This window comes from Protobothrops mucrosquamatus, unplaced genomic scaffold, assembly GCF_001527695.2.
Source record: "Protobothrops mucrosquamatus isolate PMUCROS unplaced genomic scaffold, P.Mucros_1.0 scaffold79, whole genome shotgun sequence".
NCBI lineage: Eukaryota > Metazoa > Chordata > Lepidosauria > Squamata > Viperidae > Protobothrops > Protobothrops mucrosquamatus.
In genome coordinates this window covers 152,127-163,876 of record NW_015386456.1, presented here as the reverse complement: position 1 = coordinate 163,876, position 11,750 = coordinate 152,127, and the positions used below count along the sequence as shown (strand labels likewise).

The following is an 11,750-nucleotide window of genomic DNA, read 5'->3' as shown; positions in this document are numbered from 1 at the left end:
GCAACTAACAACAACAACAACAACATTTTAGAAGCTCTGCATATCATGAAATTAAATTTGATGACAGTTACAGGTTTTCATGGTTGAGAAAACCAATGGCTGAATCATCATTCAATACTGTCAAATAGATTATAATTAACACACATCATAAAAATTGTTAGAACTCATGCATGGACATAGAATTATTGATGCCAATACATAAAATAGATGTATGAAATATATGAAGATTTGCCCATATCTGTCCTTAGTTGTGACGACTATATCTGTCATTGTGAACTTATATGAAGTCTTATTGTTTTAGATAATTCTTTTGTTTTTCTCCAGCTTTTCCTTTCTTGGGCACCAAGTTCTATTCCAATAATAGTAATAAATGCAGAATATATAGAAAGTTTTACTTGTGATAGAAGTCATTGGAGGTACTTTTAATACATGGAAAGGATAACATTGAATATATGAGCTTGCGTGTCTCCACAACATTATTTCAAAACCAATACCTTAAGCTTCGATATATTGCTTGAGTGATATATCATGTTTGTTCATTTTTCATGATTCTACAGTATGCTTTAACAAGAATTTCCAGAAGCAGCCTAGGGAAGAACTTTGGTGTTACATCGAAAATTGAAGACCATAGAGGACACTCTCATTATCACAGGCTTCTTTCAGTAAAGTAATTTATGTGTCGTGGGCTAGTGGAGAAAAACAGTAGTTGTAATGTTACTTGATTTGTTATGTAGGGTTTGGTGTAGTTTGTTAACTAACCTGTAGAGAAAAAAGGTTGAGGCTGAAAGACCAAGACATATGCAGAGGGATAGAACTTAATTGTAAGCAGGCATAATACAAAGCAAAATGCTGTGCACAACATGTGAAAGTTGTGTTGAACATCAGAGCTTAAAATGCTTTTTTATGCAGTAATTACTGCTTTTTTATGCAGTAATACATTACTGCATAAAAATACATTACTAGGCACTTGTTTCTTCAATCAAACTTTTTGTACTCCTGAAATAACTTTTTTTAAACTATGGATGTATGTATTTCTTTTTCTAAACAAATACATCTAAATGGGCAGTTTGTATACATAATCCCATATCTGTCTGCTGAAAAGTGACTATTATTTAATGGTCATGAATGCAGCCCTGAAAACGTGGATCTGATTCACTTTTATCACTTATTATATGCCATGAAATAGGTTTTTTTAAAAAGTACTGTCCTATATTCTCTTGTCTTGTCCAATGCAGTCCTGGATCTTGGGTGTTTTTTTAATCAGTTATTTCCAAGTTTGTATTTCCAAGTTTGATTTTTTAATGGGTCATGTTTTGCAGAGCAATATTTCATGCACTGAGTTGTGATTATGCAAATATCTATTGTGATATAACTTTTTTTAACTTTAAGATGATTTGACGTGAAAAGTTACATGGTTGGTTTGTTCAGCTATTTCCCTGAAAATTGTTTAAATAGAAAGGCAAATTATACGTTCATAAAATAAAGGTAGCATATAGGCTGCCATAACAGAAACTCAGTACAAATTGTGTTAAATATTTGTCTTGGATCATATGATGTCTAGCTCTTTCTTTTTCTTTCTTTTTTTTCAGATCAGCAAAAATGGGAAGCAGTAGATTCTGGTTTACTTCTAGAAATGTCAATGGAACTGGTTAAGACCAAAATCTGAAGGTTTATCTTCGTTGCCCATCACCAGGTGTGCACTGACAGAGGCTACCATAAAACTATTTTGAGTATGAACATCTTTTAAAATGGTATAATATATACATATATATATATATGAAAGTGTTGTTTTGTAATATAATTTTAAATTGTTATTGATACTGTATCATTCATTCTACAGTTATGAAAGAATGAATGTGAATACTGTGTACTGAAGCTGAAAATAGACATTGCTCAAATTTTTTTCAGCTGGTCTTTGAGAAGTGTAATATTTGAGCAACAGTATTAAATACTGTCTGCATTGCTCAGCCTGTACATCCACAATTGAATTAGCAATATTTGACAACTACAAATAATAAGCTAGTGTTTTAATTATTTAAAAATTTACCCTAGGGATAACAGAACCAAAAGCAGCTGGGATTCAAAACACTATGCGCATTGTTCATCATTTACATGAGAACTTTTCCAATAATCTTTTTCTGCGCTGCTCCTAATATATATTTTCTCACTCTCTACAAAAAAAAAAAACCCTACTGCTTTCGAAAACCAATCATTTTCTATGGTATTATTCAATAATGTAATTTAAAGGGAAGATCAGTTTTCTCTTCAGATATTTTATATGCACAGACCTCTTTGGATCCGGGCCACCAAAATTATTTTGTTTTTTAAAGAACCCATAATTCTGAATTTTATTATCACTCGAATCCACCTAATTCATAATCAATTAATTCATAATTAATTTTAAAGCAAGCAGGCAACAAGCGCTATTTTCCTTTCTCTCATGGTTTGGATAAATATACATCTTTTGGGGATCACAGGCTGCATGATTTCAGAAGGTGAGCCACATCCAGCCCATAGACTGTAGGTTACTGACCCCTGTTCTAGGGAATGCATCTACAGTTTACTGAATTGTTTCAAGATTTTGTCTCCAGTGCAGATAGAATTACCGGAAGCATGTAACTCAGTGTTTCTCAACCTTGACAATTTTAAGGCATGTGGACTTCAACTCCCAGAATTCCACAGCCAGCATTGGGAGTTGAAGTCCACATGCCTTAAAATTGTCAAGGTTGAGAAACACTGATGTAACTGAAACACTTGGTTTCCATATATTTTCATATATTTAAAGTACAACTAGTCCTCAACTTACCATTCATTTAGTAATCACTCAAAGTTAATAACAATACTGAAAAATAAGTCCTTATACTTGCAACCATTACAGTGCACCTATAGTCACATGATCAAAATTTGGGATCTTGGCAACTGACGGATTTATGAAAGTTGCAACATCTCAGGGTCACATGATCAGCATTTGCAACTTTCTCAGTTGGTTTCCACCAAGCAAAGTCGTGGGGAGGGGTTCTCTTAATGACTCCATGCTTCACATAACAACAGTTGTGATTCACTTAATATCTATGGCAAAACTAGTCATAAAATTGGGTGCAACTCACTTAACAACTGCCTCAATTAGCAACAGAAGTTCCAGTCTCAATTGTAGTAAGTTGAGGACTACCTGTAAAATGCTTCCTTTTTCATCTGAACTTGAGGCTCTTACTATGTACAATACTAATATTATGGAACCTAAACTGCATAGTTCCAAGATGCAATGAATGTGAACTTTTGTAGTTATTCTTGAGAAAATGAACATTTGTTGGTATATGCTGTGCACTGGAGAGAAGAAAGCAGACTTAAACCAATAGGGTCACTTCCCTATTAAGCCTTTGCAGGGGCTACAGTGGGAAGAATGGATTGGTGAAAATCACTATCCCCTTTTCTCCCACAAAACTCTGCTGAACCATTAGCTGAAGCCAACTAATATAAACATAAAGGACAGGAGGGATGGTAAGAAAAAAGAGTTTTATTTATTACCCTCAGTTGTATCTTCTAAAAAGATTTTATCACATCTGGGCTTGAATATCAGTATTAAATATGGACAGGAAAACTATTTTGGGGATATCTAATTTAGGAAATGGGAATGCAGAATCTGAGGGGCAAGGGTTCAGTTGGCCATCACAACCTAAGATGTATTTATTTTTAAGAAGTTGAATATTAACTAATGGGGATATAGTGAGCAATATAAGATATTATCCTTTCTTTTCTGCTCCATAATGCAATTCTGTAAAAATCTCTTGCATTTTATTGTTTTTCTTTCTCTGCTTACTCATAGGTTTTTTTTAGCGTTCTTTAATCATGATCATAATAGAATCTAGGGTGTTTTCCTGATTAGTTCCACATCTGTTGTACTTTATTAGTTAAATAGGCATTAGTATTAATAAGAATAGTTAGCAAGCTAGCTTTATTAAAAGTCGCTTTTATGATTGTATTGTTAGAGATAGAACTATAATTTAAAAAATCAGATTCTAAAATTCAGTATAATTTAATTAAATGTTGAAATTTACAGAGCAACATATATACCAGTATTATTAATTCGATTAAGATTCAGTTGTCTTAGAAGTTAGGCCTTCTATTGCTTTAAGACAGATATTGGTTACTTTTTTATGATTGGAAATGTTCAGAATTCCCTCTTTAGCATAAGTTATACTACTGAATTGTTCAAGAAATGACCAAATTTGTGCTTGATAAATACAAATTATGTATCAAACTTTTTTACCAATAAATAACTCCATCATTCTGTACTTAAGTTTTTAGAATGACTTCAGATTTTTCTGGTGGCCAATTGTTTTTAAGCAATCAACAGTCTCTTGTGGATTTGATTTTTTTTCTTCCTTAGATGCCAATTCTTCCTCACATTTTTGAGTTAAATATAATTCATATTGCTGTATAGCTGCAGTTTTACTATAGCATTAAAACACATTTATAAAGAATTTATCAGTTATATTTGCAAAGTGCTAAATAAAATTTCTATAACCTCTTTAACTGCAATTAGACTAAATCTGAAGAGTGAGAAGTATCCATGTACTTAAAACGTATTGTACTTCTGCCTACCTAAGACCAAATAAAACTATCTATCCGTATCTTAATGTATTTAGCTAAAGTGTTGAATATTTGGATATTTGTGAGAACACCTAAAAATAATTTTGTGCCAACTATTTTTATAAGCTTTGGGTTTTAAAATATGCATTCTTTAGAACTTTTTTCCTTAAAAATCATGTATATGTAAAAAGATTTACAGCAATTACTTTCTACATTACTAAACAAAGGTTTTTATACAAAAAGAGACTTTACAATGATTGTATACTTTCTACTTAGCAGTAGCAGCAAAGACTTCATTTGGATCACAGAGTAAATTAATCTAAGACACTATAGGGAAAAATATTGCCTTTTTTATTTCTGCCATACCTTTTCCCTTCTAGACATCTCTCTGAATATTTGAAAACCCTATTGAACAATAGTGGATAGATTATAATTTTCTCTTACTTAACACTCCATTTGCCTTGTTCAAGTGGGAATTATGAACTTATTAAATTCAAGTTTATTGAAGGATCTAAACCTGTGAATCGGTATACATGGGTATACTGTCTACTGCAAAATCAGTGAGCAGCAAAAAAAGAGTCATAGATATTTAATCTCTACCCTGTAGCACCATGTTCATGCAAATGAAAGTTCCATAAATTTCCAGAACATATTTAGATGTCAAAGAGGAGGGAGAGGAAGAGGAAAAATCCATTCTTTGATTAAAATTTATGTTCACAGATGTATTCTAGTTGGATTCAATATTATGTTTGTAGTAGAGATCCAAATAGGCATAAAAGTTGGGGAACTCCCTAGTAACTAACAGAAAGGAAATACTGGATTATTCAAAGATGTACCGTAGATATCCTGAAGTTATTCTCCCCAACTGTTCAAACATTCAGGAACAGGGTTAAAAACAAAAACAGGATTGTTGGAGCATCAGCAATTCAAATCAAAATTCAAAGTAACATTCAAAATAAAATGTCTAACTAAGAAAGAAAATAGAAGGCCAAGGCTTGATTTACTGCTCTTGCCCCAACAGTCTTAATAAGCATTACAGCCTAAACTGGAGGTGTATATGTAACTCTTTACTTGTATAGTCCCTGGCTCCCTTCCTTTCTTCTGATGAAATACTTGCAAGTTGAGGAATCAACTTTCTTCTCTGCTTGGGCAATTTGCTGACCCAGGTAGCAGGCAGAGTTTAGTTTTACTGAGCTAATAAGGATAATTCATCAGGTGCTTTCTTTGCAAACTTCTTGACATCTTCCCTCAGCCGCCTTCTTCAACCCCAACCTGCCCTTCTTTCAAAGCTGCCTTTATGCTCTGCAAGCACTGCTGTGGGTTGCTGATAAGGAGGTTGGTGTTTAACTTCTTTTTAACCTCAACTCAGGATTTACACGACCCTTTTTGTTAGGTTTCTTAGGCTTCATATCTACCATAGGGTAGGAAGGATACTTGCTTCTTGGTTGCTCTGATAACTTCTTGCCTGACTTGACTAAGCCACATGACATAGAGGAAGTGTCTTGACTATCTTCTGGCTCTTAACACATCTTAGTGAAGAATGGGCCTTCTGTTCTAAATAGCTGGCTTATTCGGCAAATAATAAATGTCAATATAGAGATAAAAATACATTCTTAAGAGAAAAACAAGGAAAAGAAAAAAAATCAGATGTGAAAAATAAGATTTTTTTTTAAAATTAAAATACAATTGATGTTAATCAGGAAGAAAAGTGTTAGGTTGATTTATGTTTTCTACAAGAAACTACCTTTTTCAGGGAAGTAAAACAGGTTTTGTCATTTTTAGTATATGTTTTATGATATCAGACATTTTTAAAATTGATCAGCCAATTAGGAAGACTGTACAAAATATATCAAATTCTGTAAACAAACTTTAACTAAGATAGGTCTTACTCAGCTTATTATGGCATCTTCTATGCTTCTATTTTTCTTTTCTGAAACTATCTGTCAGTTATTCCAATCTATTTCTCTGGCCTTGCTATCTGTGATCCTATTTTAATCTTATATATCTTAGGGTGATAAAAATTAAAGCAATTGCACAGTGCCTATAGTACTAATATTCAGGTTTAGGTAACTTGGATATAAGATATTTAAATAATTGGCTAGTAAATATTAGGCCATTTTCATATGTTAAAACATTGCATAGAAAAACTGAGGAGTTTATTACTTCAGAATATACCTGGATGATCTGCATCTGTGAATATTCTCATAATATTTTAAAAAGTATATATTCAGAATGATAAGATGTTAAAGAAGGAGTTTGGTTAAACTTTTTCTGACTTGCAAATAATAAGAATGATTTGGATTGCCTGTTCTGCTTTTATTTTTATATAAAGTTTGTGGGTTTTTTCCTTTTTTTTACAGATTGTTGCTTTTATTATGTGGCTTTTATTTAAGACTATTCAAATTCTCTTTGCAAACCATGTAGGAAGAAAAGAGATGTAAAAATAAAATTAATAATAATATAAACATGAGACCCTTCAAACATGCAGATCTTCCTTCTATTCTGTAGTATTACTTCCATATTGCTGTATCCTATAGCATTCATTTTCACAATGCTATGAGTCAGACAACAATCCTTTGGAAGTATATATTAGTCAACTTGAATTTTGATGCTAAAATTTCATGAAAACGTAGATAAATTAATTCAAAAACCTATAAAGCAATATGAGGTACTTCAGAGTACATGTGGATCTGTCCATCCTGAGCAGTGAATTTTGAGCTGTAATAAATAGTCTAAAAAGCGCCTACATATATTACATTAGACCAGCTGAACCTAATTTTATATCTGCTTTATTCAAAAGCATCACATAGCAAGTAAACTTCAAAATTAAGTGTAGTTACAAATAGTTGTTTCTTATTTTTTTTTCCAGTCCCCTTTTGCTTTCTTTAACGACCACATGAAACTTGAGAAGCCATCTAAAGCTAAATCATTTAGTGGAGTTGGGCAGTTCCCAAGTGTCCAACAAGAAGGCCTGGTTTAGGCTGCGATGGCCACTGTCATTCCTGGTGATTTGTCAGAAGTAAGAGATACCCAGAAAGTCCCTTCAGGGAAACGTAAGCGTGGTGAATCCAAACCAAGAAAAAACTTTCCTTGCCAACTGTGTGACAAGGCCTTTAACAGTGTTGAGAAATTAAAGGTTCACTCATACTCTCACACAGGAGAGAGGCCCTACAAGTGCACACAACAAGACTGCACCAAGGCCTTTGTTTCTAAGTACAAATTACTAAGGTATTAAACTCTATTTATTTTTCAGATTATATTATGTGTTGGCCATTTAATATATATCTGTGTACACTTCAGCTGATTTTTCTGAGAGGAAATGTTAATTTAGACATCAAATTGTACAATTATAAACTACAGTGCTTAATATTATAAACAAATCTGAATTTGTGTGTGTGTATTTGAAGAGAAAAGTTTAAACAAGTTATATAAACTTGTTTACAAAGGAGTGAATGGACTGAGCACTTTGGGTATGGCTATAACAATACTACATAATAAAATGTTAATGTAACTTAAAATCATCAAAGCATCAGTTGAATAAATTAGCTTATAATGTGTGTTGCTACATTTTAGTATCATATGTACTGTCTGTAGTGACATGACTTATGTAAATTTCTTTCAAAAATATTTAGTATTTAGGTACCATAAAAATGAGCATATGTAACTTCTGGTCAAAATAAATACTTACAGAATATATCTGTGTTTAAAGGCATATGGCTACTCATTCTCCTGAGAAAACCCACAAGTGTAATTATTGTGAGAAAATGTTTCATCGAAAAGATCATCTAAAGAATCACCTACATACACATAATCCCAATAAAGAGGCCTTTAAGTGTGAAGAATGTGGAAAGAACTACAATACGAAGCTTGGATTTAAGCGTCACCTGGCTTTGCATGCTGCAACAAGTGGTGATCTCAACTGTAAAGTATGTTTGCAGACATTTGAAAGCACAGGGGTGCTGCTGGAGCACCTAAAAACTCATGCAGGCAAATCATCAGGTGGAGTGAAGGAGAAAAAACACCAGTGTGAACATTGTGATCGACGGTTTTATACCCGAAAGGATGTCCGAAGACACATGGTAGTACACACTGGAAGAAAGGACTTCCTCTGTCAGTATTGTGCACAGAGATTTGGCCGGAAGGATCATCTAACACGGCATATGAAGAAAAGTCATAATCAAGAACTTTTGAAGGTCAAAACAGAGCCAATGGACCTTCTTGACCCATTTACTTGCAATGTTTCTGTGCCTATAAAGGACGAGCTGCTTCCTGTGATGTCTTTATCTTCCACTGAACTGACATCAAAGCCATTTACAAACACTCTACAATTAAATCTATACAACACACAACTTCAGTCCATGCAGAGTTCAACATCTGCACATCAAATGGTTGCCACATCATTACCTTTAGGAATGCCTTGTCCAATAGATATGGAATCAATCCACCCTTCTCATCAGCTTTCTTTAAAATATCCACTCAGTTCTACCTCATATACAGTTTCTATGACTGAGAAAGACCAGCCATTGAAAGGGGAAATGGAAAGTTACTTACTGGAACTGCAAAGTGGTATGCCTTCTTCATCCCAAGATTCTCAAGCATCATCATCTAAGTTAGGGTTGGATCCTCAGGTAGGTCCACTAGATGATGGATCTGGGGATGTTTCTCTTTCGAAAAGTTCTGTTTCTATAAGTGAACCTCTAAATACCCCATCACTGGACTTCTCTCAGTTATTCAATTTTATACCAGTAAATGGACCTCCTTTTAATCCTTCTGTTTCTGTGGGAAATCTTGGAATGAGTTACTCACAAGAGGAGGCACACTCATCTATGATTCAGCTTCCTCCACAGGCACAAGATCTTCAAGACCCTGGTAATGGTATTAGTCTTGGATCTCTTCACTCATTATCTGCAGCTTTCACTAGCAGTCTAAACACAACCACAACTCTACCACGTTTTCATCAAGCGTTCCAATAAGATGAGAAAATGGCCTTATGACAAATGTGTAGAAATGCCTTAGATGACAGTAAATACTGTAGTGCCTACTATGTCATTTGTAAATCTATTTTTGTACAGTATCAGTCTCATTAAGCCAGTATAAAATTCAAATTAACTTTTAAAATAGTTTGAATGTGTTCATTCACAGTTGTTTACTCTGGTTGTTAAAACAATCTGTATCCTCACTGCCAATAGATCCACAATTTTTAAAAAAGTGTATGGAAAAAATATTTCCAGAACATTATGGATCTCTTGTTTTAAAGCTTCATTGTGATTTGATAATTTTTATGGTAATTAAATGTGGCTCTTCTGATAATTTTAAGAAAGAACAAAACAGTAAAACGACACTTTCACAAGAAATGTATAAAACAACTGAGACAATGATTTATGAGTGCATTTGTCACCAGTATGAAAAATTGTCCAGCTTTTTACATGTAGACTTCTAAGAAGCTCTGAAGGACCTATTTTTTCTTAAATAATTTCACTATTAGGCATGAAAATGTATTTCTTCGTTTAAGTGCAATTACAAAGAAGTGTGATTTGGCAAAAAAAAGTATGCCTTATTGGCAACTCTAAATAGAGACAAAATTAAGAGCTTACCTTGAAATATAAATATTTTGGTTTCATCATTCTGTAAATATCTGTCATTTCCTATTCTCATTTAAAAGATGAGTCAAAATCTGCCAAAAGGTTTCACATGTTGTTGATTTCTATTTGAAGTTAGAACATGAATGTAAATCCACAAGTATATTTTTCCATAATTACATTGGAGCTAATCACTTTTGAGTTGTATTTCATGACATCTATTATCCCCTGTGCAAGACCTTTGCTGGTAATCTTCCTTACCACACCTGGATATTTGGCTAGTGATTTTTTTTCAATGCGAAGGATTTAAAACAGGACTCTCAGGAGTGAAGTAAAAGCATATTGCTTATGCCACTTTTACTTAATATTCAAGGTATTTAAAAAAAACTAATAGCAAAACAGCTATTCATGCTGTATGTCAAATTGCTATTCCTTTTCAAAACATATTCTTATATTCCCAATAACCGAAAGTAAGAAAAACTGATATAAAAATGGAAAATGTACTTTTGCTGTAATTTGGAAACATATCCACTGATACCTTTAGACTTTTAAATCATATAATTATCTCTATTCATTAGTGTGGTTAAATACATGAGTTTTAAGTAGTTAAAGGAAATATATTTAACAGAAACAAAGTTGCTCCCATTAAGGAGCTTTGGCTCCCAATATTTGTATCATAAGTTCCTACTTTATCGTAGGAGCAATATGCAGGTATAATTTTACTATTTTATACTGATGTATTTAAATTTTATTACTGAATAGTAACTTTATATAAGTGTTTTGTTCCAAAGGCATTAAAATAAGGATGTATTAATAAGGAAAAGACCTTTTCAAATTTTGTAAGCTGCTCCAATATGCTGTGAGAATACTTTCTCAAAGTAGTCATTAGCTCTGCTGCATGATTGCTTCTTTTAGTTTCTATGAAACAGACTGCTAAAATGTATCTTTAATAGAATGATTTGTTCAATATTGCTTTTCAGGCTTTTAGCACCATTATTTTAATCCCGGGGTAGGGGGATTTCACAAAGGAAAAGGCTTTATCATTTCAAAGGACTCATTCTACAAGAAATGTTTTTTGTAGATGGTGATTACTTTCAACCCTTAAAAACAGAATTGGCTTCATTGTCTTTATCCCAGTTTTTTTATTACTCATAATTGTTTGTGTTCCTAGGAAAATACTATCATAAGACATATAATTGAAAACAAAGTTTCACTTATTAAAGAAGTGAAATGAACCAATTTTAACCTATCAGTTTTTCATATTTACCACTACATTACTTACAATTTTTGACAGGGTTGGTATGTATAAAGCATGTTATAACAATGTTTCAGTATTAGTTGCTGATTATCTTGTTTTTCTAAAAAATAAGAACTATTTTTTCCAATAATCCTTGATCCATGTTAAAGGTCCATATTGTCATGGCAGCTCTTTCAGGTTCTGAAATGGGATTAATTAGAGAATAGGTGCATTTAAAATTAGCAATAGAACTTCAGACAAGATATTGAACCTCATTCAGTTAGTACTTTGGTAAATGGCTACACCTTGTGTGAATGTCACTGAAGATGTATGAATATATGGAA

At 32.9% G+C, this 11,750-nt stretch overlaps 1 protein-coding gene across 1 annotated transcript; it reads left to right on the top strand.

Annotated features, from left to right (window-relative positions):
- The first annotated feature begins 7,564 nt into the window (after positions 1-7,564).
- Positions 7,565-9,563, top strand: PLAG1 (PLAG1 zinc finger). The gene is made up of 2 exons (XM_015812378.1): positions 7,565-7,818; positions 8,300-9,563. Exons 1-2 carry the CDS (start codon positions 7,577-7,579, stop codon positions 9,561-9,563), a joined length of 1,506 nt encoding a protein of 501 aa, XP_015667864.1. The 5' UTR covers positions 7,565-7,576.
- Positions 9,564-11,750: the final 2,187 nt, after the last annotated feature.